We start from the raw sequence: 26,395 nt of genomic DNA, 5'->3' as shown, positions 1-26,395 counted from the left end.
AGTTTGGACTCTGGACCCCGAGAAGAGCGAATTCGATAAGCTACCAAATAATAGTTGCAAGAGAAGTTAAATAAGGAGACTCAAAACCCTAATCCTCCCCGAGCTCCTCCTTCTTTCCGATCGAAATTTGTAGTGGAGCAAGATGCCGCAGGTGCGGATCGTGGCGAAGAACTTCATGGACATGGTGGCGGCGCTGCCGGCCATGAAGCTGGACAAGCTCTACGACAGTAGTTTCATCTGCGAAGCCGTTCTCAGGTCGATTAATGGCTTCCGTTTCTTGCTCAATGCGACTCGGAGATATACTTTGCACCGATTAGGTTCCTTATTGGTACTTGGGCAATTAGGAATGTGAGATCATTGCCCAAGAGCTCTGGAATGCTAAAGAAATTCTTTGGAAGTATCTAAAAGAGTGAAAATTTTAGGTTTCTGGCTTAACGAACAACGGGATAGATATTTTGAACTAAAATACATTTGATAAAAAAAAGAGGGTCGAAAAAGATAGAGCATTGACTTCTTAGTTTATGATAGGCTTTAATTTGTCTGAATGCTCTATGCTTACCAATATGATATTGCATTAGTGGAGGACTTGCTTACTAGTTATAGACATAAATTTATCAGTACAATGTTATCAATTTAAGTATAATGGCTGATCTTCTGGTTAGGTCTTTGCCGCCGCTGGCTAAGAAGTATGCTTTGCAACTGTTATTCATCGACTCTCCTGTAGGGGCCAAATCAATGGAAGAATGGGTGCTTGCAGATGGATCATCCAAACACAAAGTAGCTATTGACAAGTTACTTCAGCTAAGAGTTATTCTTGAGGTTAATGATAGGTATCTCACAAGCAAATTATTAAGCTAATCCTTTTTACATTAGGAATGTATGGAAATGGAAGCATTGGGTTGACATCTTGTTGTGACTGAACAATTATATACTCCCAAGTGAATTGGATTGACATTCTTTGTATCAAACTTTCAGATTGTTTTTTGAAGAAAAGTCTTGAATCCATGCATTAATAGATCTTTCACCCATGTTTATGTAATAACTCAGCAGAGTACAAGACTGCTGTTTTCTGGAAGAATTCTTTTGTTGGCTTGCCTAGTACTCTAGTTTGAAGGTGAATTTTGGCTGGTGTATTGTGATATCAAATAAACAACTAGGATGTCTAGGAAATGAAGCTATTAACTTAACTATCAGGTGATCTTTTGCTACCATCACAAAAGGAAATTATCTGTTCTACACTTGACTAATTTCAACTTTGTTGACAGGAAAAAAGAGACGAGTTACAAAATGAATCAGAAATTCCAGAGCAATATGCAAACATACTTGATATATGGGTAAGTCTCAGTTTTGCTTGTGTTGCAATTTTTTTAAGTTATTATGGTTTGCTAGAAATTTTGAGCTCCATGCTAACATTTTAAGTATTATCTGTCATATGTTCAAACATAAATTTGAGACAATGTAAGCTTGAGCTCAGCTTGTTGATAGAACCATCTCAAAACTTGTGTTAAGCTCGCTCATTTATATGTCTTAAAGTTGCTCAAAATGTAGCAATCTTCATAAGATTTCATCTGTATGTACTTTTTCTTTCTCAATCGGAAACTAACATTTGTCACTACAGTGGAACATTACCAAGAGAACCAATGCCTTCAAATATCACAGTCAGATTGCCAACATTAGAAGATCTAGAAGCCTATGCCTTGGAGCAATGGGAGGTTACTATTCTGGCACTATGTTTTCTCGAATTGTTCTCTTCCTTAGTTCCATGTATCTCTTGTGTCAGTATATTTCATTATTTCGTGATCATCATTTTGTTGTTCAGAGTAATTCACTCTTCTAAATATTGTAAGCTAATTATTTGATAAACTCTGATTGATTATGTGGCAAATGCAGTGCTTCTTATTGCAACTTATAAATTCAGCTCAAGTGGAAAGATCAACCAGCTTCCATTCATCCATGATGAGAGTTTTCCAGCAGGGACTTTTGAGTGCAAGGTTCCTTCTGTTTTTATTTGTTGTCTTATGTTTGTTCTAGGGAAAAGAGAAAAGTTGTCATAAATGCAAAATCCAAACTGTTGGATGTGAATTATATGGTTTGGAAGACTATTTGAGATTCATTTCTTATGCATATCTCAAATAAATAGCCTTTTTGGAGGATATAACATATCTGTAGTGAGACTTATAAGCATAAGAAATAGGGTCTTAGGCATTTAATTTTTCTTCTTAGGTGAGTTAGATCTGTTACAGACTTAGATCTAATCAATGCCTTGAAAGTTGTGTTTTATGATGTTTGTAGACTAGTTATGTGCTAGCTTTAGACTCTCTACTGTAAAATTCTATGTGTAGTTCTGTACTATAACTGGGGCTATGTACATGTAGCTTGTGAAGACAAACATACTGAGAATACTCACGTACTGTTGTCAACTATAAATATCTGCAGGGAAAATGAAGCTCCCAAGTTAACCGAGAACGGCTTCCAGTTTCTTGTGCGTCAGCTTAGACATTAGCAATACTTTTAAAAACTTTCCATTTTTACCTTCTTACATATTTTCTTGAAACAGCTGATGGATACTAATGCACAATTGTGGTACATAATAAGAGAATATATCTCATCCTCTGAGGTATTGGTGACATGCTATTGTTGTATCTATTCACTGAAAATTATCGTCTTTCACATACTGAGATTCTTATTTTCTCATTGCTTGCAATATGATGCAGGATCGTGGAGTGGACCCCACAGATTTGATATCGTTCCTCCTTGAGCTTAGTTTTCATGCCCTAGGAGAGGTACTCTTGGAACCATATAATTCTCTGCCTACCTAAATTGTTAGTATTGTTTTATTTACAACTAAGTTATAAGAAGGATATATGTGATGTGCTCCCTACTTTGGTGTCCTATGAGACTAGAGAGTAAGGCACAAGAAAACAGTTAGACACCATCACTCATAAACAAGCTTACACACACAGATCCTCAAGGGCTGATCAGAAGTCCTGAACATCATTTTTTATTTCATATTCTTTGAATAAACTCAAAACCTCCACTTCTGGTGTAGTTTCTTTTTCCCATGATACGTATTGTAGTGGCTAGTGAGTTTTCATCAGGCTTATCTCCTATGTTCTAGGCTTATAACTTGAATACACTAACTGATGTTCAAAGAAGTGCCATTAAGGACCTTGCAGATCTGGGATTGGTGAAACTGCAACAGGTATCTGTTTTTTCTTTTTTTAAAATATCTCATTTTTCTTAGTTGCTAGATGCACCATAAAGTTGAGGTTCCAAATGTGCTACAGGGAAGAAAAGAAAGTTGGTTCATACCTACCAAATTGGCTACTAATCTCTCAATAGGCTTCTCAGATTCTTCATCCCGCAAAGAGGTAATTTTTTCATTCTATCAGACAACTTGTATAAGCTGTTATAATATGTTGTAAGAATTTCTGTGTTTTTTTTATGTCTATAATTTTCACGATGCAAAAGACATTTTATTTTTTATACAGTTGTCTGATTTACTTTTTCATAGTCACCTGGTCTTGTATATGTGTATTCCTCTGCTTGCCCAGTTATTGCATGGCCATTGGCATTGATATGTTTTCCAACTTCTAGAGTTGCTTTTGTGAATCTTTATCCACGTATCTCTTTCAGGGCAGCGAGCAAAATCTGATATTAATCACCTTCTGGCATACTTTTCCACAACTTACATTTTAGTCAGGTTATGGCTTCATGTGCTCTTCTAGGCCTTGAACATACATTTTTATCTGGAGTTTTCCATATCTTCTTTTAGCATGTGAAATGACAGCCCAACCTGTAGTGTAGCATTCTGTCGTCAACTGATGAAATTTATAGTGACCTGTAAGTTAATACTACATGCAATAAATGGGCAACATTTACTTATTGGGATGGAGTACTATTTCTTTTCTCCTTCTCATTATACATTGATAGTAAATACTGCTGTGCCATTCTTTTCCAGGGATTTGTAGTAGTGGAAACTAACTTCAGGATGTATGCGTACTCTACATCCAAGTTGCATTGTGAAATTTTACGACTCTTCTCAAGGTATGTGAGGCTTTATATAAGATTCTTTTCTTGAGGCATCATTCAAGTCCAGTGTTCATAAGAAATTTATAGGTCCTTATAGATACTAGAATTTATTCTTAATCAAGGAATGCTGTCCGTGTAGACTTTTTTCAGGATGCGCTCTTATTTAAATATGGTACCTTATTAGATCCATGGTCACATTAAATTCCATACTTCTGCGTGACAGCCGTGACTTTTATGGAGGAAACCTTTTTCTTGTTTTGCAGGATTGAATATCAACTTCCAAATCTCATAGTTGGAGCTATTACAAAAGAAAGCCTCTATAATGCATTTGAGAATGGAATCAGTGCTGATCAGGTAACATAAACTGTTTTTTGCTAGTGAGTTTCACTACCTGAATACTGATAGATAAGCATTTTAAATTATTCAGTTCATGCTGCATAGATTGGGAGTTCTGATTGTAAATGCATCCTAATTTTCTCCGACAATAGTTACTTTTTCTTTATCTCTGCAAATTCCACTGTAATATATTGTGACCTGTTAGTTCTTCTACTCTTATCTTTCACTCCAAAAGCAACACATTTGTTGTGCTAGTCATGTTATGGAAGCAATTCCTGTAACTGAGAATTCAGGTTCTAATTTTGTTCTTCTCCTTGCCCTGAAGCAGCTTTTAACATTTTTCCCCTGAATCAACTTTTAACATTTATTTTCAGATAATATCATTTCTTCAGCAGAATGCTCATCCTCGCGTTGCAGAAAAGACACCCACAGTTCCAGAGAATGTGACAGATCAGGTTTATTTTTTAGGGATAATTTTATTTTCACCCCCTTGAATTATAACCATTTTTTATAATAACTCTTTAAACTTTTTTATGTACTTAATGACTCTTTGGTTTTTTTTTTTACATAATAACTCTTTAACAGAAGGAGTTAAGTAAGGTATTTTTAATAGTTCATAGGGTTATTATATATTCTAAAAAAAAAGTTTAAAAGATTATTGTGAAAAATGGTAATAGTTCGAGAGATGAAAAAATAAATTATTCTTATTTTTATATAGCATTGTCTAAGCTCATTTTTGTCATTTCTTTGCATTATGGTGAATATGTATGGGGATTAGGTTCTCCTAAATCTTTTAATGTGACGAAATGAAACATATCACAATGCAGATTAGGTTATGGGAAGCTGATCGGAATAGAGTTGACTTGATTCCTTCACATCTTTATGAAGATTTCCCGTCAAAGGTGAAATTCAGATTGCTTTTGCCTGGAGACACAGATACTGTAGCTTATTCTTTTCTCTGCACTCTAAATTATTGCAATTACTTCCATATGCAGGAACTATTTGAATCATGCTCTGATTTTGCAAGGGAGAATGGTTGTTTGCTTTGGGAGGATTCAAAGAAAATGAGAGTAATAGTAAGAGGAGAACTCCACCAACAAATGCGGGACTTCCTCCGTCGACAAAGATGAAAGAATAATTGCACTTTGCAGTTTCCTCTACCATCTTACTAAGATCAGAAGAGTAGATTTAAGTTAAATGAACTTGAAAGACAGCAACATCTTGGAATCTTCCCCATATGGAATGGCGGTAGCATTCGGATTTTACCGAACCTATTCCCGAGAGTTCTAAGCAGTTCTCATCATGAATTCATGGAAAGGAGATCAGAAGCAGACAATTTGTTGTACATGTAAATGTAAGTGCTTCAATCCGTGAATGATATGGTGACAAACAGATTATTGAAGTGATAATTTTTCCATTATTGGGTTGTACTGTGTAAATTATTACATTGTATGCGATTCTTTTCCAACTGTAACATGCTGACATATTTTGTCATGCCTCACAATTGTTCACCCATTGGACTTGTAATGATATTTGTGGATTGTACTTAGTTCATATTTAAACATGATTATGATTGTTTCGGCACATGCTCCGCCGATGGTTAATATATATATATATATATATTTTTAAAAATACGGTGAGAAAATGATTAGCTTATTAGGTCACGTTTTTAGTAATTGTATCCTATTAAAAGTAATAAAATCAAGTGATGATGGATTCTAATCTATCTTTTAAGGAATCTATTTCAAGTGATGTGGATCATTAAGGGAGAATCCACCCCTGATATAATTACGTTGATGCCATTAAACCCTAATCAAGTTATATTTTTTATTTTTATTTTTACAAATTGGTCACTCAAATATTTGTGACTCGTAAAGGTTTTCTTTTTGACAAAGTACACCCTCATCATCTCATGACCACGTCATCGTGGCACGAATCTTGATGTGCACGTTTGGCTTGCTCCGGTGACTCCTGGACTCGGACAAGTCCAGGTGTCTCTCTCACGTCGCTAAAGAGACGAGACGACGAGACCATCGACGAAGACAAAGGAAATGCCCTTAGAGCCGCTTTACAATAAACACCCTATAAAAAGTTACTCGTTTACTTTCTAGTCCTCCTTTTTGTCTCTCTTAAAAATATCCAGGAAAACTAATAGGGTAGGTTTGGGTACCAATAACGTCCCCAGTTATCTGTGGAACGAGCTAATGAGCTATGGCCTGCTGATGTTGGGGTAGGTATTGGGTAAGTTATCCTGTAGCAGAATTCGAATAAGAGTTGGGTGAATAGATGGATAAATCCATATATATTCTCCGATAAATGTTTGAACGGATAATAGTCCGGATATTTTGTTTAAACTGACTTTAGATAGCACATCCCTTTCTTCTTGGAAAACCTCGCGTCTTCCCTTTCTGTCTCAAAAAAGAATCTTCTCGGAGAAAAAAGAGAAAGGAATAGTACCGCTCGACCCTCGACCACCGACCCATCTCGATTTCGATCGGTTTCTGGTCGATTTTGTTTTGGTTTCCCCTTAAAGTTTCGATTTTGTGATCTGGGTACTGAATCTTCTGATCCTTTCCCTCCGATAAGGATCGATGGGGAGAATGGCGAGGAGTTGCACGCAGTCCCTGCTGAAGCTGGTGAATTCGGTGATTGGTTTGGTGGGGATGGGGATGATCCTCTACTCCCTTTGGATGATTCGGGTTTGGTATAGGCAAATCAACGGGGACTGGCCCGGCGCTTCTGATTCCCCTCTTCCATGGTTTGTTTGGTTCTTCCTCTTTTTTGTGCGTTTCTTTTTATCTTCATCGTGTTGCTTCAGGCAATTTAGAAAGATAGTTTTGTTTGTTTTTTATCTGCTTCTTTCTACGCCGTTCTGCTTTCTATGCTTATTTCAGGATGCTAATATAATTGATGGAAGCTGAACTTTTTGCTGGTAAATAGATTTGCTTCATTTAGAGGGTTTTTCCATGCTTGATAGTTTACTTTTCAGTGTCCCGTAGTGTTAGATTCAAGTGACCTGTTACTTTGAATACTCTTTCAAGTGCTGTTTGTATGAGGGGATATCCATGGTAGCCTTTGTATGGTGGAAAAAAAGCCCTTTTGGTGTCTAGAGTAATCATTGCCGAGTACGATATGTTCTTCTGGCCTTTTATTTCCCATTTGTTGGTAGTTGTAGTAATGATTTCACGGACTTGAGGGAGGGAAATGGTGGTGGTACTGAATTAGACAATAATGGAGACAGCTGGAGTTTTTACTATTATAAGTCTGCCAAATTTTTTTATTAAGTGTCTAATACACCTAGAAATTTAAATGCCAGACTATGTGAGTTGCGGAACTACTAACTGGAGCGGCAACTTACTGGTTGGTGACTTATATGGAAACTAAAAAATTGCTAAATCTTAAGGAAAAAGTTTGTATAACTTGAAAACGACTTATAAAAAATTTCTCCATTTAGACTTAATAATCTTTTTAGCACTTTTTAAATTTTCATATAAGCTATTTATATTTGAAAGTCGTCATCCCGATCAACGGTTTTACTAGTGTGGTAAAATACACTTAGTGTTTTGAAGTACACCGGACACGCGAAAGAAAAGAGGTTGGGAGGGCTAGTTGAATCAAAATTCGAGATAGCGGTGCCTCATAATTCAGATGATGTTTGAGATATTACAGCTCATGCATGAAATATATTCTTAGTTGCTTCCCTTTTTTACTCATTTTCTGCTTCAGGTAATGTGCCCATGCTTGATAGCTTCTTTTATTAATGAGGTTTTTCTGAATAAGATGAAATCAGTTACTGAAGATATCTGATTCAAAAGATGAAGTGGAAACGTTATTAAAGTTATGGTCGCTTATGTTCTATTTCTTGAAGGGCAGGGCAGTGGTAAAATGGTAGTAAATGAGAAGGAAAATTGAAGGGACTAAGCACAAACAAGTCTCTAAATCTCAGATTTCACTCTGGATTTTTCTTCTGTATAGTTGGTGGGTTGTTTTGTTTTAATTTCGTATTGAATGAAATATATAGGTGGAGGTTTCTATCTAAAAGGAACTCTCTTTTCCCTAAGCCAAATCTTGTTTGTTTTTGGACACTTTGAAGTCGAAAGCATATCTCTTCTTCCACCTTCTCATTTGTAGGGGTATAAATGTGTTGAGCCTGAGCAAACTGGCTCTAGTTCAAGCTCGACTCGAAATTAATTTTAAGCCCTCTAAAAATGCTTAGGCTCAGTTCAACTCAACTCAAACCGAGCCAAACCAAGTCCAAGCTGAACCCAAGCTTGATTAGGGGGTGCGACAGAGACGCCTTGCCAAAAGAGGAGGCTGACGCCGGGGCCGGCGATAATGGAGGAGGCCGATGCCGAGATCAAGGCCAACACTAGTGGAAGCTGCCAAAAAAGGCCAAAGGAATCAGTTGATGGAAGAGGAGGAGGTTGGGCATTGGCTTTGTTAGAAGATTTTTATTAGATTTAGGTTTAGTGTTAGATAGAGATAGAATAATAGTAGCCATTGGATCAAAAATCTAATGGTTATATATATATATAATATTAATAAATAGTATATTTAAACTAAGCTTGGCCAAGCTGGTTTAGGCTCGACTCGGCTCAGCTCAAGCCAAACCAAGTCAAGTCCAAGCTTTAGCTGAGCTGAGCCGAACTAAGCTTGAACTGCTTGTTTATTTTGACACCCCTAATCATTTGCATGATTCTGCTATCTGATATTTCTTCAAGCTACCTAAGTTATCTTATCGCCTAGTTCACTTGCAGTCAACATGTTTTCACATGCACATAGAGTTCTATATTTGAAAGTATAAGCTTGTCTAAGAGTAAATATTTTAGCAGTTTGTTGTCTTTGTTCTTCCAGATAGTGTAGATTTTCCCATCTGCTATGCTAGTTCTTCATTTTCAATGCAATTTTTTCAGGATGAGTGTTCCATTTCATGAGACTACTTAGCTCATTCAGATAATAGATAGCAAATAGAAATGTCTGTTTATGAAGACTGGTTTTTCCTGACTTAGTCAATATTGTCTTGCAGGTTTATCTACACGTTTCTTGGCCTAGGAATCTTTGTATGCTTGATAACTTGCTCAGGCCATATTGCTGCTGAAACTGCAAATGGTCATTGTTTGTCTTGTGTATCCTTTTAGGAACAGTAAAATTACTAGACTTTTGTTCTCTAATCCTATAATTGCGCTTGACTCACTTAGGCTGCTTATTGTTACGTGTTGCTTCGATTCGTAATTGGAGTTATCATGGGCCACTATATTTGGTAGGGTATATAAATTTCAAGATTTGCATAGTTGCTTTAGTAGATACATTGTTATTAGATTTACTTTAATACCATGTCTTGCGACCTATGTAGCACTCCATCAAATTGGATTTCCATGATCATATTCTGTGAAGGCCGTTGTTCTATTGTGTATTTCTGGTTTCTCTGGTTCTTTCTATTGAAATTGACCATGATGTTGTTGCTTGTATCAATAATAATGTGCACCACAAATTGTTTCAAGTGATGTCAGGGACAATAAGGATACACTCATCAGATTTTTTAGAAAGATGGCAACTTATACTGAAGTCTCCGAAGTACTTGAGTTTTTCATAAAGTGATATATCATCATTTTTATCTCATAATTGTGGTCTCATGGTGACATATGCCATACTTCTTGTTTACCTTAAGTTGATCTCTAGTACACGGTGTTCATATTTTTGCTTATCGTACTGGAAGCTGCAATTACCGCAGATATATTCCTGAACAGGAACTGGGAAGAGGTATGGACCTAGTTAAATTAATATTTTTGTTTATGATCTAGGTCACTTTTGACATTTCCTCTTTAATCCTTCAGGATTTCCCGGAGGACCCATCAGGGAAATTTGATGAGTTTAAGAATTTTGTCAGGACAAACTTTGAGATGTGCAAATGGATAGGATTATCTGTTGTGGCTGCACAGGTAATTTTTGTGAATATTAGATCTATCCTCAACAAGCACAACTAATTATTTTATACAACATGTGGATGCCACTCTAAAGACTGCATTGAACAAACTTCTGTAACCTCCTTCAGGCTTCTCTATTTTCTTACCTTGATCAAGGTCTTCATGAAGTACACGATCCTGTTATAAAAATACACCCACTTTAGTTCCTGTAATCATGCGACATACAAACAGTTGAGAAAAATTTACCAACTACAGTACAAAAGCTGTCAGCTCGTGTGACCGTCTTCTTTGATCAAGAACAATGCTCCATGTGGATTAATCTTTCTAATGATCAAATGCTCTGACCTTAACTTATAGGCACTATCCGTCTTCCTCGCAATCGTACTCAGAGCTCTTGGACCAGACACCGGAAGTTACTATGATAGTGATGATGATTCTGCACCTGCAAGGCTGCCTCTCTTGAGAAACCAGGCTCAGCATGCTGCTTATACCCCTGACCCTAATTTGTCTAGGAAGAATGATTCATGGGCTGTGAGAATCCATGACAAGGTGAAATTTAACTCAGTATTGATTGTTTCTTCTCTGCTCTGGCTTCTTTATGACCCAATTTATGACTTTTATTCTCTGTAATTGTTTGCAGGTTAACAAATAAGACAGCGCGATCTCACTAATTTACATTATCTCAAGAAAAGAAAAGAGAAAAGCAATGTATGATTTGTTAGGAGAGTTCCCAGTTATGTACTGTTACATTTTCAGGAGAAAGTACTGTAAATGGCGCTTGAATTGCTAATCCGAAATACATGCAACTGTTTATGCATCATATATGTATCTTTATGCTATTGTAGTTAACCTGCTTTCCAATATATATCACAATTGGATTTGATTTGGTAGACAATATATGCAGTCCCATTTTAATGGTGTTCTGCTGATGGGTACAAGTTTAAAGCTCCTATTACACTAGCAGAAGGAGAGAAGGGGTTGTAGAATTAATTACTATAACTATCATGTTTGGAGAAATGCTACTGCTGTTCATATTTTTGGGATGTACTCTTTTAACTTTATACTTAGGAAGTAATGATGCCTAATTTCAAAAATTAATTTACAACTAATTTAATAATATCTGAACGGTTAGATTTGAAGAGGTATGTATGCAGTTTTCAAAAGACATGCACAAATCGTATAGAGACGATATTATGATGCAACAAACAAACAGCAAAGCCATCAGTGAGTAGTATAAATTATTTACTTGGTCATCACAAGTTCAGCATTTCGATTATAAAAGCACAGCTTGTTAACTTACATGACCAACCAAACCCCTGTACAAATATATACAAAATCTGAGTACAATTTACACAAGCTGCTCAAAATTTGGCAGCAGCTCTGAAGAAGGAATGAGACCTCATCTTCTGCTGCATGATTCAGTAAAGAGGGCATTCACTTTGATGAAAGAAAGAATCCGGCGAAGTTCACCAACGGGAAATCACTTCACATGAGAATCATAGGCTTCGAAGACAGAGCCTGGAATGATGAGCGGCAACTTATCTATGTACATGAACAGGCGCCTGAGATTGTCCCTTGTCACTGTTGCTGTGTCAACAATGTCTCTGGTATCAGTGAATATCCACAGATCGCCGGAGTTTACTCTCTTGAGGCTGTCACGGCAGAAAGGGCATGACTGAGATCTTGAATGCCTGCATTCACAACATCTTGGTCTTTACTTACAAATGGCAATAACCATTTCACACATCCAGATTGGATGTCAAATTACAAATTCTCAGATGAGCAGCCCAATAAATGTAAGGGTGACAGAATCATAGGAAATTCTGTGTCATAAAATTAGAAAAAAGGAAAGAAGGCAGTTACATGGCTCTAACGATACAAATTCATATTCGGTCAATTTTCCATTAATCAATAAGAATGGTTTAGCAACCATTTTCTTGACATGGCTCCATTGTCCTTACAATAAGAATAGCTAACTGAACTCATCAGCTCATTAACTTAGGTAAATTGATACTAAAATACATGAGGCAGGGATGTTTAGTATGATCCCTAATGACTGATAGTTCTTTTTTCCAGATATTTAGAAGGTATATCCATGATCTATAAGATGCAGAACTCAGAGAGAGAGGGAGTAAAGATATTTATACCATTCACGGTAGCACTTCATGCACATAGCATGGCTGCAATTTGGGAGCACAACCTTGCTGTTCATCTCCATGCATATCCCACATTCTTCCTCTCTTTCAACATCAATCTCAGATAATTGTCTCCTGTTATCGTCATCTCTTATCCTGTACCTTTCCATACAGACTGTCTTTTGCTTCTTATCTTCCATATCACTGATTCCTTTATGCAGTTGCATCAAAGACGGAAATATGACAGCTGCCAAAAGACTAATGGAATAAGACAAAGGTACCAAATGGAACATATCATATCAGGGGCCTACTATCAACTCCTCAAAGTGATTATTTGATGTCATTTTTGGACAACCCCCGACCCACACAGAAATATATAAATCAAGAGGCCAATCACAGTACTAAAGATCAGAATTTCATACCGTAAAATTCTCTAATACTCGCTTTCCTTTCATGGGTCGACATGGTGGTAGTTCCATCTACATAAACCTATACAAGAAAGCTCCATCAACACATGAATAATATCATAACTTCATCAAGAACAACTTAGCAACATAGAACATTGAAATTGGGCAGTTGAGGAGTACTTGCCTTATATATTAAAATTCTCAACAATCCAAGGGCCCCTGCAAGGCTACAGTCCATCCACTGCACCAGGAAAAGAAACAAGTGTGCAGCTGGACTATATGACATTCGCATCTGAAGACAGGCACCATCATATTCTCTTGGGAAATCTGAAGCCCTGCACCTTGCATGGAACATTAGAAGTAGCAACAAATATAAGTGAGAAGCAAAACATAGTGTCTTTGTTTTTTCTCTCTCCAAACAATATGAGTAATCCCAATTAATAAAATAAGTAACATCAGGAAATCAAAAGAGGGGGACAAAAATAAGAATAAAAATAAGATGAGACGCGATCACCTTAACAGGGCGAATAAAGGGAAGGGAGCAAAACAACTAAAGAAAATTGAAGGAGTATCCTCACTAATTCAACAAGAATAGCATAATCACTTTTGTATGACCATACAAACATTCTCATAAAGTCAGAATATTAGTACTTTCTGGCTTTCTGTTTCTAAACTGAGGCAATTCATGGTGAAATAAATTTAGAAGATATACAAGTCTGTAATGAATATCATACATTTAGCCTCTTAGAAAAGAATATATACTTCAACCTCTAATATGGTGATATGATATGCAATACTTGATTTTTCAATCAGCTAGATTCCTTAATATATATATATATATATATATATATATAACTATATTCCTTGCCAGCGGACCTAATCATATTAATTTATATACTAAAAGTTCACAACAAGAATCTCTTGTTGGTCAATGGCCTATATTCACCAAGAAGTTTACTGTAGGGAAAAAAAAAACCTACTTGAACATGTCGAGACATCCAACCTCATGAAAATCCCAATGCTTGAACAAAAATTTGATTAAAGATAAGACGATTTCAAATAATTACAAAGCTCAATTAGGATGAGATGAAAAGTTCTGCGTATGATGACAACGATTATAACAATTAGCGTTTCGTTTTTTAAGATGACTGATAGTACTGGAAGAGCGCCAAATAACAGAGGTGAACTCCTTTCTAGCTGAAAGAGCAAAGCAATTCAACAAATAGCTGCAAATCCTTCTACAATCTTACAAATAACAGCAGCTCAAAGTACAAATTAGCTTAGAAGTCATTCTGCATTTGGAAAGATTACGACAGTTAGCCCTAAGAAATCAATCATTCGGAGACTTCCTGCATCCAATTAGTACCAAACCACAAGTTCATACTCCTCACGGAGAATTCTCTCTTCCAACACCGACAAAAATTCCAAAATTGCACCAAAAAAATTTGAAATTTGGACCAGCAACAACCATTTAGACAACAAAATCTCCTATTTCTCGAAAAAATCCACAGAATTCCACATATCGGGAGCGATCAAATCGTAAAAGATTCACTTACAGTGTATTGGCATGCTGGATGTCAGCTTCGAGCACCTTGAGGGAATCCTTGAACGATTTCCGCATGGAAACGAGGAACATCTCCCACTCCCACCAAATCCAATCATCCAGCACCAACTCCGTAACCTAGTCCCTTCCTCTCCCTTAAGAAACCCCCCCAAACCCTAGCTTCTCGATCCTCTGATACCCTAAAATTTCTCTCTTTTTTAACCTTTACCTTTCTCCCTTTGTTCGTCGCTTAGGAAGGAGGCGAAAGCGTGACACGACTGAGCAAAGTAAAGCTATTTCGCCGCCACGTGGACCCAATGGAATTCGCGCGCGTCAACTGTAACAGTAGGGCGGTGACGATAACGAACCACCGCGACTGACTTACCGGCGTAGGAGCGCATCCATTCTGCGGGCTCCACCTGAGCAAGAGATTCTATTGGTTGCGGATTGGTCTCGAATATTGTCCTCGCGTTACTTGCCGTCGTAGAAAGTTGGAATTCTCCTGTATGATGATAGTGGGGCTTCTTTCGGTTACTCATTTGCAAATCATAATCCTTAATCCAGAGAATAATATCGTAAATACCACTGTGGACCACTGTGGACGTACAACGCTGTAGCTTGTTCCTTGTCGGTATACTATTTAAGAGAGCTTTTAATTTCACACCCTATATTATTCATTTATTACGTTTTCTTTTTTTTTTGTTTAGTTCGACTCCTGCACTTTTATAAAAAGAATGTACTAAAAGATAAAAAGGAGGTGCAATTTAAAATAACATGTAACATAGGGAGGAAAAATCAAAAATCGGAACCAGATTAGTGGACCACCGCCCACGGCCTAACTTTTGTTGGACGTTTCTCTCGGATTTTTTTTTTACATTTACGTCCCTACAAAAGTCTCTTATTCGTACGCGGCTTCGTTAAAATATCGAGACTACCTAATTAATCGTGTGTTTCTATTTCAGGTAGATGGTGGGGGTTTATCAGAGAACTTCTATTGGAATTTATTAAAGAGTGGTTGCAGTAACGATGGTGACTAGCGATAGAATGGAGATTACTCTGAAAGGACTAATAACGACCTTAATCTTGTTTTTAAGCATACTAAGTCGTTGGCACAAAGATTATAACTCGGTATCATAGGATCCCCTAACTTCAAAGCGCGTATAAATGCGGTCCAACTCGAACTTTAAACTCAATTAATAAATTTGGCTAGCTCGAGCTTAACTCGAATTTAATTAGCTCGTGGATAAATTTTTTAAAGTAATTATCCATAGTCATATTCCGCTTTGGATTACAGGCTTACAGTTACAGGCTTACAGCCCATACTATATACTTCTTCAAACCCTTATTAGCCAGCCCATTAACGCGCTAGATCCATTAACCCGTTAACACTTATCGGGTCGGGGATCACTACTGCCTCCGGTAACCCTTTCTTCTCTCCGCTATATAGTATATATCCGTGCCCTAGGCCCTAATCGACCGCTAGGATCACCGATCTCGGGGAGTCGGGAGTTGGAAACGGAACGCAGTTTGATATGGCATACTCCACTATCATAACCATGCTCTTCGCCGCCTTCGTCTGGTGCACCGCCTACGCTGCCGCCGCACTCCACAGCTTCCTGTAACTCCGCCTCCCTCTGCGACTTCTCCATCGCATAACTCCGAAAAGCGACCTCTTCTCTGACGTGCGCCATGGGTTACGCGCAACTCGTGATCGGCCCCGCCGGAAGCGGCAAGGTGATGCATCTCTTCTAACTACTTGTATTTATTTGATATTGTACTTGGTATTATTGTATGACTTATTCTCCTTTTCGATGTAGTCGACGTATTGTTCGAGCTTATACCAGCATTGCGAGGCTCTGAGGAGGAGGATTCATATAGTGAATCTCGATCCTGCTGCGGAGAATTTCGACTATCCTGTTGCTATGGGTGATCACGATGTTTCCAAGATTATTTTTTTCCCCTTTGTTGATTGATTCTTTTGTGGAAAATTTATTAAAGATGTTATTTTTCTCGATGTAGATATCCGAGAGCTTATTTCGTTGGATGATGTTATGGAGGAGCTTGAATTAGGGCCAAACGGAGGGCTTATGTACTGTATGGAGTATCCTGTTATTTGAATTTTCTAATAATCTCGCTATTGATTTGGTTATCAGTTATCACAAAATTGCTTCATGATAAGGTAAATAGATAATGTAAGCATCTCATCTTTGAGTCTGAGTATATAGGATCTCTTCTTGTTTCTTATGTTTTGTTCAGCCGAATATTATGTTTTTATCTTCAATATTGATCTCCTTAAGAAACTATTAGAACCCTTCAAGAAAATTTGGATGACTGGTTGGAGGAAGAACTAGACAACTATTTGGATGATGATTATCTTGTATTCGACTGTCCAGGTAAACTTTAGTGACCTTTATTTATTTTCTCATATCTATTTTTGGACATGTTATCCTATTTTATATGTTTTCCCATGACCCTTTTTTATTACTTCTATTACATTGAAAATAGTGCTCATAGTCACAAATGGCACCATTGTTAGAACATGCCTATGATACATTTTCTCAAACAATATGCTATTTTGTGTAGTTAAGTTGCTCAAGACTTTGTGCAATTTAATCTAATGGGCTCCTGTGCCTCCACTATAGCATTTTGGCTTGTAAGCAAATTGTGGCGAGTTTTATAGTTTGGTTTTTCTCTTTGGCAGGTCAGATAGAACTCTTTTCACATGTCCCAGTTTTGCGGAATTTTGTGGACCATCTAAAACGCAAGAATTTCAATGTCTGTGCTGTATATTTGCTTGATTCACAGGTAGATTTGAAAACTAAAGTGTGATATCCCTCGAAACTATCTGGCATCCATCTAAAAGACCCTAAATTTATTATATTCCTTTCTGCTGCAGTTCATCACTGATGTAACCAAGTATATCAGTGGTTGCATGGCATCTCTTTCTGCTATGGTTCAGCTTGAACTTCCTCATATTAACATCCTTTCGAAAATGGACCTGGTAACAAATAAAAGGGATATTGAGGAGTAAGTTCTCTTTCTCTAGAGTTTGTACATGTGTTCTTTTCTTTGGATGTTTGTTTCTGATATTTATTCAATTGTTTGCTGTTAGGTATCTCAATCCGGAGGCAGAATTTTTACTGTCAGAGTTGAATCAGCATATGGCACCTCAGTTTGCAAAACTGAATAAAGCACTGGCCGGATTGGTATGTCTTGTTGAAGCATTTTATAACTTACATTGCCTTCATAAATTACACCTCATATGTGGCAGTTTGGCTCTGCAGCATAGACTGATGTTTATATTGCTGCTGTCATGTGTCCTCACTCCTTCTATCAAATCTTATATGGTACTCATTACTTCATTGTTTATTTTAGGTTGATGACTTCAACATGGTGAATTTTGTACCCCTTGACTTGAGAAAGGAGAGCAGGTATTTTTGATGTCATTAGAATCTTTCATTTTGTGATTTAAATATTACAGCTAATTATATTCTCATTTAACCGACTTATTCTTTCAACTTCACTTTTGATATGTGAAGTTGAAACGTGATGTCTGAATGACTCGCCCATTATGGCCTCTGCTTTTAAAATTCACCAATCCATTAGATAATTGCCAAACACTACATGTTTTCCTGAAGTTCACATATATTCATTATTTTTTTTAGCGACATTCTTACAAAATTGGATTGACTACCATTGAGAGCCACCAGCAGATTGAGGTGCATACACGAGAAAGTAGAAACACAGTTATCTACATTGAAACCTTCCAATATTATTTCTGAATCATTCATGACAGTCCCCGTTTGTTCCTCCTATTTTAAATGCCTTCTTTAAGGATCTAATAGAGTTTTGCAGAGTCAATGATTGGGTGATCTGAATCAGACAGTCTTAAAGTTTTTAAATCATTGTTGACAGTCTCCATTTGTATTTCACTGTGACATTATTATCAAAAGTCCTACTTTGCTTAAGAGATCAAAATCACTATTGTGCTTTGAACTATATCTGTGGCTGTAAATCACATCGTTCTATGATCAAGTTTGATTGTAATGCTTTTAAGATTTTAATTAACTTTTCCTCTTTTTTTTACTAATGGCAGTTCTGCCCCAGTTATGATAGCATAATCTAGTGCTTAAAATATTGCTTCTATGACTGCTAAGTGTTCCACTGATAGGGTCTAATATATTAGTAGATGTATTGGTCTATTCCGCGTAGAATAATGACACAGCAAAGATGTCATAGTTGATTCTTCTGCTTTCTCCCCTTCTTTGCAGCATACAATATGTACTGTCATACATCGACAATTGCATCCAGTATGGAGAAGATGCTGATGTGAAGATAAAGGATTTTGATCCGGAGGATGACTAGTCACATGATTTTGATGATCTTCCATATATTATGAAGTGACATTTTGTGCAGTAATCTTTGTTGTGGCATCCAGTAAAAAGATATACTACTCTGTATGATAGATAAAATTTGAAGTTATCAGTTGTCTTCCAGGACATTTAGATCTGTCATGCTTGAGTGTTAATCCTATATTTTTCAAGCTCTTTTTGAATGTCTGCATCTGATACGAGCCCCCTGCATTATGATCGATGTAGCAGCCTGCCACCCATAGTGAAGCAGCAGGCAAAGGTGGCCAAAATGGTATTCTTGGCCTCAATAAACTTTCAAATAAATCTTTTGTGGGCTGAGAGACACTCTGAAATCTTTGCTTTGTGGTAGATGGTACAGGTGGAGACATCAATGATTGGTGAAACAATTGCGCATCATCCTGAAGACTGACGTGAATCTACTGGACGGAAATGGCATCTTGTCAACAACCACAGCCTTTCATTGAATGATAGGAAGTAAACATTTTAGCCACTGTCTACTGTCAAAATTTAGTATCCTCAGATGATAATAACTCCATGTCCCCTGAGATGCTCCTATTGAATAGTTACCCATGTGTTGGAATCCCACTTAAAAGGCCCCTTCAAGCACAAGGAGAGATGCTGCAGTGCTTTTTAATTATTTGAAGACAAACAGATGGTTGCAGAATAGCTGATTCCAGAACAATTGAGCGAGAGGAGATGAGGAGGTATGACAACGTCAGAGCCATCTATATTTTATCTCTTAGATGAATTTATACCCTACACACTTCCAACTCTTCTCAATTCCTGCAGTCTTTCTTTATTTACTCTTTCTAATAACATTTTAATCTCTTCAACTATGTAATATCTCTCATCATAATATTAATAACTTTTTTAAAAAAAAAATCTTATTCTATAGTTGCTAGAAGCAAAGGTAGTGAGTGTACAAAGAGTAGCATTCCTTGCAAACCCCCACGTGGGAGATCCCTGTGGATAGTACTATTTCACATATATCACGGGAGTCGGTGGTCCTCACATCACGTGACTCCCAACTGCCACGCATTCTGGCTCAATAGCTCATCATCTCGGGTAGGCCGTAAGCTAAAAATAGAGACAGCCTATGTTGTTTGTGCCCTAACTTTATTCATACCTCGATCTTGTTGCCCACCTACCACTCTTTGACTCTACCCACTTTATCCATTTGCTTAATTACGCTTTACCTACCTCAACAATTCTAATGTTATTTTGAAAATAATAATAAACATATATATATATACTCTCTGAATTATTAAAACATTTTATAATAATAATAATAAAATTTATAAGTAGCTTTTATAGTTTTTTTTTTATATCAACATCTCCTAATATTAAATTTTAAATTGTTCTTATCTACTTATAACAAAAGAAGAAGAAAAAAAAATTTCTTCTTAAAATTAAAAAAAATAATTATAATTGCGGGGATTAAAATGTAAAAGCACTTATCCATATCAAGGATCTTACCTACTCATAATATATATTATTTATTTATTTATATAGAAAGAGTTGTTAAAATCTTAAAAAAAAATAGCACTAGCACTGTTGTAAAAAATTTCCTCTCATTCTTAACATTTTATTAAAATTATCTTACATTTTTGTATTTATTATCATCCAAATTCTGGTTATATAATCTCTAACGTTAATTTTTTAACAAGGTAAATATAAATAAGTTAAATGGTTTTTTTAATATTAAGCAAGAAATAGTTAAGCATTTTGTTTTCAAATGTGAAATAATATTCTATATTTCTTCGGCTGCTAATTAGTTATAACTTTGAATATTTTATAATTAGGTATGCTTCGTAAATTTTCATATAAGTTATTTCATATATATTGTTTCGATAAGAGGGGGGATAACTAATTATTATTATATAGTTCATTTATACATAAAACAAGAGTTCTAAGCATACTCACTTAGACTCGGCTTGAGCTCAACTTGAATTAAGCTGATTGAGACTCGAAATTAACTTTGAACCGAGATGTCATTACTTCATAGGCTGGAGATGAGTAAGTGGGCCCCGTGGCGTTGCTGAGTCTCTTCGTGCTAAGACGCGTAGGCAGGCACGTCGGAGTTGTGGATTGTACACGTGTCGCAGACAGTAAGTTGGTCTCACATTCTTTATGGTTTCTAACCGTTTACAGTTCTTTCTGAATATTATTATTATTATTTTCCTTGGCATCTAGAAAATTCTACCCATCATGAAATATTTTAAAAAGACCTGAATAAACTTTACCAGATACTTGAACACCACTGAGCTATAACCGTTTTTCTCGCGTATCTAGTATCTCCACACGCCCCTGCAACCGCCTATCGCCACTGCCACGTCCTATCTCCCACCGGCCACTTCCGGTGACTCCCTTCTATATATACCCACCCACCCCACCCCACCCCTCCTCTCACTGTCTCTCTCACGATTCACGAGGCCTTTATCGGCTTCCTCGTTCTCCTCGTGGTCGTCGTCTCCTGCTTTGTTAATTTCTCAAGAGGTAGGGTTTCTTTTGTGCATGGCAGTGAGTCTCCTGCAGTCCCGTGAGGTATCCGACCTCTGCATCGGGAAGCCGGCGATTAGATCGCTGCCTTCGTCTGCCACCGTTGTTGAGGCGTTGATCGCCCTCAAGAGAGGAGGGGACGCCGTCGTCGGGGTCTGGGACTCGCCGGAGAAGAAGGGTATCACCGGAAAGGTGTGCATGGTCGACGTACTCTGCTTCCTCTGCGCCGAGGAGAACATATCCGCGCCGGCCGCGGCGCTCGACGCTCCAGTCTCCGCCCTCCTCCCCAAGGATCCTGCCTTGGTCTGCCGCGTCGAGCCACATTCGAGGTTTTGTAGCTTCTCGTACCTCTCCGATCCGATCGACCTCTCGATGGGAGTTATTTTTGAACGATCGTTTATTCGATATTCGCTTGTTTGGGAATTTTACCGCCAATCACTAATTTGATCTTAAATTCCGGACAATGTCTGACATGATTTTTTTAGTAAATTTTTAATATTTTAATTTCATCTATAATTGGAGCTCTAATTTGGGGACTTCGCAGCGTGTTGGAAGCATTAGACGCAATCTTAGACGGCGCGCATACCCTGGTGGTCCCGATCCAACCGAGGAAGAAGCTCACCGGCGGCGGCGACCTCTGCTGGTTAACGCCGGAGGACTTTGTCCGCTTCTTCCTCAACTCCATCGCTTTCTTATCTCCGGCCTCGTCCCTCTCCGTCTCCTCTCTCGGCGTCATCAGCCGCGCCAACCTCTCCGTCCTCCACCACGACCCGGCTCTCTCTGCCCTCCCCCTCGTCCGCGCCGCCCTCGCAGACCACATCTCCGTCGCCGTCCTCTCTGACGACGGCCGCTTCGCCGGCGAGATATCCCCCTCCACCCTCGCCCTCTGTGATGAGTCAGTCGCCGCCGCCCTCTCCACTCTCTCCGCTGGCGATCTTATCGCCTTCATCGACTGCGGAGGCGCCCCTCCCGACTCCGCTGTCCGCGCCGTCAAGGCTAGCCTCGCCGACGCCGGCCTGGTCGGCATGCTCGAGCTTCTCGAGTCCGACTTCTCCTCGCCTTCCTCCTCAACCTCGTCGTCGTCGTCCTGCTCGTCGTCAGACGAGGAGTCTCCGCCGGCGCCGGCCATGGTGAAAAGGGTGAGGTCCACGGGGAGCTACTCGGCGAGGATGGGGAGACGATCAGAGGAGGCGATCGTGTGCCATCCGGGGAGCTCTTTGGTGGCGGTGATGGTGCAAGCGTTGGCCCACCGGGTGAGCTACGTGTGGGTAGTCGACGACGAGTATCGGCTGGTCGGGATCGTGGGGTTTCTTGACATGCTTAGGGTTTTCCGAGAGCACTTGCAGCAACCATTCGAGGGAGAGGCGTAGCAATCTTTCATCTAGCCGAAGAGGGAAGGAAACAGAGGACGAGGAGGAGGGAAGAGTGGACGAGGGATTGTGAATAGTTGCGTTCTACTACTGATGTTTTCTTTTAATGTATGCTCTCTCTTTTCAATTTAGTGCTCTTCTTCTTCTGTTCCTATTATTATTCACTTTTGTTTTCTTCTTCTTGTTCCCCCCCCCCCCCCCCCCCTACTTTTCGCTTATTATCTCTCTTTCTTTTTTCAATATCATCTATTGACATATATTCTCAATATATTCTACTATGTTTTGGAAAGATGCCTTCGAGTTTATTCTTTTCTTCTTTCCTTGTCGTCGTCGTTGTTGTTGTTGTTTGTGACACGGAGAGTTTTGCCAAACGCAGTCTCAGCCGTTGGAATATCCCATGCCGTTTTGCGTCTGAACTAGTTTACTCTTAAGAATTTCTTTCGATCAGAGAGTTTGCTTTCTTTCTTAACGCGACTCATGCACGTACGTCCCAGCTGTTAGTTTAATTTTAAGAAAATATTTTAAAAGGATTTTTCCCCTGAATGTGACTAGCATGATTTTAGAGATGATTATTCTCTTTACAAAAGAAATACAATTTGCTTTCGAAATGTTTTCTGATCTCTCAGGTGTGTTGATCTTTATCTCATGGTTTGAGTGATAAACGTGGAGTTGCTCTATTTCTCTTTTCTCTGCAATCTGGAGGTGGTGAACTTGTATCTCGTCAGCCTCGTTGACAATCATTTGTTTTTTCTTTACAATTTCCAACATCCGCTGGTATTAGAACATCAGGGTTGTTTTCCTTCTGGCCTCAGTTTGTTCCTCCTTTGGACTATGGAGAGGCAACAAGTCTTATAATGAGAAATTAAAAGAGCGAGGAAATTTAAGTCTCCCCGTACTACTAGTATATTTTTCTTCATGATTGCATATATTTTATGTGGAAAGGACTACCGATCGAGAAGGACACTACTCTTTGGACAGTTCCTTCACGATTGATATTTATCGGAAAACTGTTCTCTCAGGGCTTTTGTTTGTTGCTACTAATAAATGACCGATGGCATTCAACATGCACTGCATTGTCACAGTGAATTCTTTTCGCTTTTCTGGATTATGATATGTTTGCACGACGGGTTAACTTAATTATTGTGCGTTATAAGTGCATAAATTATATATATATATATATAGCTTACTCTGTTCACAGACTGGAGAGATCTCTGACTGTCTCTGTCCTCATGCTGTGTCATATAATAAGGGTTTGACTTGTCTTGGCCTTTAATCCCAGTGTGAGCATTTGGGTTATTAAGATATTGAATTCTTTTTTTATCTTCACTGACATCTCACTAATTAATTACTTTGTTGGAATAAATTACTATACATTTTTATGTAGATCTCGCATATACCACCCTTAATAATTATATAAAACTATTTAAATACTATGGCGGGTCTTGGATGATCTATATAAGAGAAAAGTTAAATAGTAAAATGGTCATTAAAAATGTATTATATTGTTGTTCCTTCGATGAAGGTTTTATCAAAGATGATGCTGCTTAGTAGCAATTGTTAGGGACTAAGGAATTAGGTCTGATCATAAATTTAGATTCACGAGAGATATGTGTCTTTATCTTCATTGACTTACATTGGTCATTCTTTACTTTCGATGTCGACATTCTGACACTACCTGTGGATAGTTGTGGATGGTATGAGACATGGAATAATAGAGAGGGTTGGCTTCTTGTTAAGCCCTATTTAATATAATTAAATAAACCTCCTTTTAGTAGTTTGAAAAGAGTATGGAAATAACTATCAATTCCTAGGGCTACTTGGAAAAAATTAGGGTTGCTCAAGAATGCCCACGAATCAAATAATTGGAATTTGACCAAATCCTACCTGGGCCCAGAATGAGGTCAGGTTCTTTAGCCCGGCCTGGCCCAAAATACTATTCCGTTGATTTTTCTCTCATTCTCCCGCCCTATTATGATTCAATATGAGCCGACTCTCTATACATGTCAGTCTAGGTGCACCGTGAGATTTCTACCTTTATATTTCCTATTCAACATGATTGAAATTGTCAAATGTGTGGGATCAATGCATCGTACATCTAACAGCACAATTGGACTGACCTATGATACTGTATCGAATCCCAGCTCTCTCGATCCTAATCTATCTCTCGTTCAAATATTTGGAATACCCTTAATTAGCACTATTGTTTTATAAAAAGCATACGATGAACGTATATTTTTTCATTGCAATTAAAAAAATTATTTAAATTTATCACCGAACAAAGACTCGACATAGATCAACTTGAGCCTCCCGAGCATGTTTTCTCTTTCATATAACTTTTATTATTAATTTTTTATCACAATTTTTTCAGATTATGGGTTTATAGATTACTCATAAGCTAAACAAAATAGTCTAACCCTTCCACAAATATAAGCTTGACAATTAGATTAAACCCTCTTAACTAATAAAATGGTCATAATATACCCAAATTATACCCTATAAAATGCTATAGTAAAAGTTCCATAACATACTAATCTTAACATCTATTCAAACAATTGAACTTAGGACGGCCAGCCAGTGGGCTACAACGGGGAACTATTTATTATCTCGTTGGCTTCTTCTTTTATTTTTAACATAGTAATGGCGAGCTCATTTATTTAATATATATTGATATTGTTGATTAATAGCTAAACATTCACATTATTTTTCCATATTAAATAAAAAGTCAAGAGGTAGCCCATAGGTCATAGATTATAAGCTAGATAATGGTGCTAATAATTTTTACTAAATAAATTGGACAGCTAGATTAATATTTTTAAGAAAGGAACAATAATTTTATAACATCTATTATAATGAATTCAAACTATATATATATATAATAGTTTAAATATTTAAAATATTTAACCCTAGTGTTTATAAAAGAAATTTATAATATTTATTATAAATTAGAAAATTTTATATCTAACACCTTGCTTTATAACGTAACTGTTATTTACACCCTGTATTTTTATTATTTATAATCGAGCCTTATAATTTATCGTGTAAAAAAATTACTGTGAGAACATTTTATTAAGTATAGATATTTTATTTCTAAAATAACTAAAATACCTAAAATGTTCTTATTTCTAAAATAACTAAATTGCTTTTAATTTAGTTGAGGATATTTTTATAATTTTTCTAGTATAATTAACTCAACGATTTGATTAAGTTTAACTAACAATTTATTTTTTACACATATTTATAAAATTACAAAACTCAATTTATAAATATTAAAAATATAAAATATAAAATATAATTTTATTAAAAGATTGAGTAATATATATATAAATTAGGGAGTTCCGACAACTGAACTGATATACCCAATTATTTTGTTGTAGCATTAAATACGTGTGACAAATATCTTAGAACGTAACGGATGAATTCATGCTCAAAACGGAGAAAGGCCGAATACGAAAAACGGATCACCAAAAATCGAGGCAAGCTGACGTGTATCCGCCAAGGACACCTTATCCTTATCCGCCGAGGAATATACACCACTTCCAAAATTTAAATGAAACAGGGTCTTTTCTGAAAAACAATCTCCCTTTTCTTTTGCATTTCAAACTTAAACTTCAATCTTCCATGCAAACCCCACCCCCCCCCCCCTCCCCTATTTCATCCAATTTTAAATAATTATTATAGAGAATATTATTTAGTTGTTTGTTGATTTAGCTCGGGCTCAGAGCAATTTCTCGACAGCATTTAGTTCAGAATAATAGTTTGATATTAGACGACTTAAT

At 37.3% G+C, this 26,395-nt stretch overlaps 5 protein-coding genes across 7 annotated transcripts; 4 read left to right on the top strand and 1 right to left on the bottom strand.

The window, feature by feature from the left end:
- The first annotated feature begins 7 nt into the window (after nucleotides 1-7).
- On the top strand, nucleotides 8-5,917 carry LOC140770086 (general transcription and DNA repair factor IIH subunit TFB2). The gene is made up of 15 exons (XM_073111078.1): nucleotides 8-255; nucleotides 663-830; nucleotides 1,266-1,334; nucleotides 1,619-1,712; nucleotides 1,891-1,991; nucleotides 2,437-2,482; nucleotides 2,558-2,617; nucleotides 2,715-2,783; nucleotides 3,119-3,202; nucleotides 3,288-3,371; nucleotides 3,962-4,047; nucleotides 4,296-4,386; nucleotides 4,743-4,823; nucleotides 5,196-5,270; nucleotides 5,364-5,917. Exons 1-15 carry the CDS (start codon nucleotides 143-145, stop codon nucleotides 5,496-5,498), a joined length of 1,356 nt encoding a protein of 451 aa, XP_072967179.1. The 5' UTR covers nucleotides 8-142; the 3' UTR covers nucleotides 5,499-5,917.
- Nucleotides 5,918-6,737: 820 nt separating this feature from the next.
- LOC140772655 (tetraspanin-19) lies at nucleotides 6,738-11,112 on the top strand. Its single transcript, XM_073114825.1, has 6 exons — nucleotides 6,738-7,126; nucleotides 9,395-9,494; nucleotides 10,048-10,128; nucleotides 10,203-10,307; nucleotides 10,650-10,841; nucleotides 10,933-11,112. Exons 1-6 carry the CDS (start codon nucleotides 6,960-6,962, stop codon nucleotides 10,942-10,944), a joined length of 657 nt encoding a protein of 218 aa, XP_072970926.1. The 5' UTR covers nucleotides 6,738-6,959; the 3' UTR covers nucleotides 10,945-11,112.
- Nucleotides 11,113-11,500: 388 nt separating this feature from the next.
- LOC140776319 (E3 ubiquitin-protein ligase AIRP2-like) lies at nucleotides 11,501-14,628 on the bottom strand. Of its 2 annotated transcripts, none has more exons than XM_073119986.1 (5): nucleotides 14,391-14,628; nucleotides 13,019-13,175; nucleotides 12,850-12,916; nucleotides 12,440-12,674; nucleotides 11,501-11,983 (listed from the first exon to the last, which is right to left on the bottom strand). In XM_073119986.1, exons 1-5 carry the CDS (start codon nucleotides 14,468-14,470, stop codon nucleotides 11,773-11,775), a joined length of 750 nt encoding a protein of 249 aa, XP_072976087.1. In that variant the 5' UTR covers nucleotides 14,471-14,628; the 3' UTR covers nucleotides 11,501-11,772. The 2 variants fall into 2 exon arrangements, with proteins under 2 accessions (XP_072976087.1, XP_072976095.1); XM_073119994.1 differs by having other exon boundaries at nucleotides 13,019-13,169; nucleotides 14,391-14,626.
- Nucleotides 14,629-15,845: 1,217 nt separating this feature from the next.
- LOC140771416 (uncharacterized) lies at nucleotides 15,846-18,889 on the top strand. Its single transcript, XM_073112957.1, has 9 exons — nucleotides 15,846-16,111; nucleotides 16,195-16,303; nucleotides 16,397-16,478; nucleotides 16,685-16,770; nucleotides 17,079-17,182; nucleotides 17,274-17,404; nucleotides 17,490-17,583; nucleotides 17,753-17,808; nucleotides 18,649-18,889. The coding sequence occupies exons 1-9, from the start codon at nucleotides 16,067-16,069 to the stop codon at nucleotides 18,740-18,742; spliced, it is 801 nt and encodes a 266-aa protein (XP_072969058.1). The 5' UTR covers nucleotides 15,846-16,066; the 3' UTR covers nucleotides 18,743-18,889.
- A 342-nt stretch (nucleotides 18,890-19,231) lies between these two features.
- On the top strand, nucleotides 19,232-22,750 carry LOC140771405 (CBS domain-containing protein CBSX5-like). Of its 2 annotated transcripts, XM_073112944.1 has the most exons (4): nucleotides 19,232-19,454; nucleotides 20,756-20,858; nucleotides 21,272-21,578; nucleotides 21,794-22,750. In XM_073112944.1, coding segments are annotated over exons 2-4 (1,134 nt in total). In that variant the 5' UTR covers nucleotides 19,232-19,454; nucleotides 20,756-20,857; the 3' UTR covers nucleotides 22,620-22,750. The 2 variants fall into 2 exon arrangements, with proteins under 2 accessions (XP_072969045.1, XP_072969036.1); XM_073112935.1 differs by lacking the exons at nucleotides 19,232-19,454; nucleotides 20,756-20,858 and having other exon boundaries at nucleotides 20,891-21,578.
- Nucleotides 22,751-26,395: the final 3,645 nt, after the last annotated feature.

The sequence above is a fragment of the Typha angustifolia genome, chromosome 2, assembly GCF_048772165.1.
Source record: "Typha angustifolia cultivar Huaian chromosome 2, ASM4877216v1, whole genome shotgun sequence".
Lineage (NCBI taxonomy): Eukaryota > Viridiplantae > Streptophyta > Magnoliopsida > Poales > Typhaceae > Typha > Typha angustifolia.
Note: the sequence above shows the minus strand (reverse complement) of the source record. Positions and strands in the feature narration are given on the sequence as shown.

Coding starts and splice junctions, on each gene's coding strand:
- LOC140770086 (XM_073111078.1), top strand. CDS start 143: ATGCCGCAGGTGCGGATCGTGGCGAAGAACTTCATGGACATGGTGGCG. Junction 4,048..4,295: donor ATTTTACGACTCTTCTCAAG/GTATGTGAGGCT, acceptor CTTGTTTTGCAG/GATTGAATATCAACTTCCAA. Junction 4,824..5,195: donor CAGAGAATGTGACAGATCAG/GTTTATTTTTTA, acceptor ATCACAATGCAG/ATTAGGTTATGGGAAGCTGA.
- LOC140772655 (XM_073114825.1), top strand. CDS start 6,960: ATGGGGAGAATGGCGAGGAGTTGCACGCAGTCCCTGCTGAAGCTGGTG. Junction 7,127..9,394: donor TCTGATTCCCCTCTTCCATG/GTTTGTTTGGTT, acceptor ATTGTCTTGCAG/GTTTATCTACACGTTTCTTG. Junction 10,129..10,202: donor TGAACAGGAACTGGGAAGAG/GTATGGACCTAG, acceptor TTAATCCTTCAG/GATTTCCCGGAGGACCCATC.
- LOC140776319 (XM_073119986.1), bottom strand. CDS start 14,470: ATGTTCCTCGTTTCCATGCGGAAATCGTTCAAGGATTCCCTCAAGGTG. Junction 13,176..14,390: donor ATCCAGCATGCCAATACACT/GTAAGTGAATCT, acceptor GTTCCATGCAAG/GTGCAGGGCTTCAGATTTCC. Junction 11,984..12,439: donor ATGAAGTGCTACCGTGAATG/GTATAAATATCT, acceptor TTGTGAATGCAG/GCATTCAAGATCTCAGTCAT.
- LOC140771416 (XM_073112957.1), top strand. CDS start 16,067: ATGGGTTACGCGCAACTCGTGATCGGCCCCGCCGGAAGCGGCAAG. Junction 16,304..16,396: donor CGACTATCCTGTTGCTATGG/GTGATCACGATG, acceptor TTCTCGATGTAG/ATATCCGAGAGCTTATTTCG. Junction 17,584..17,752: donor ATAAAGCACTGGCCGGATTG/GTATGTCTTGTT, acceptor TGTTTATTTTAG/GTTGATGACTTCAACATGGT.
- LOC140771405 (XM_073112935.1), top strand. CDS start 21,265: ATGGCAGTGAGTCTCCTGCAGTCCCGTGAGGTATCCGACCTCTGCATC. Junction 21,579..21,793: donor CGCGTCGAGCCACATTCGAG/GTTTTGTAGCTT, acceptor GGGACTTCGCAG/CGTGTTGGAAGCATTAGACG.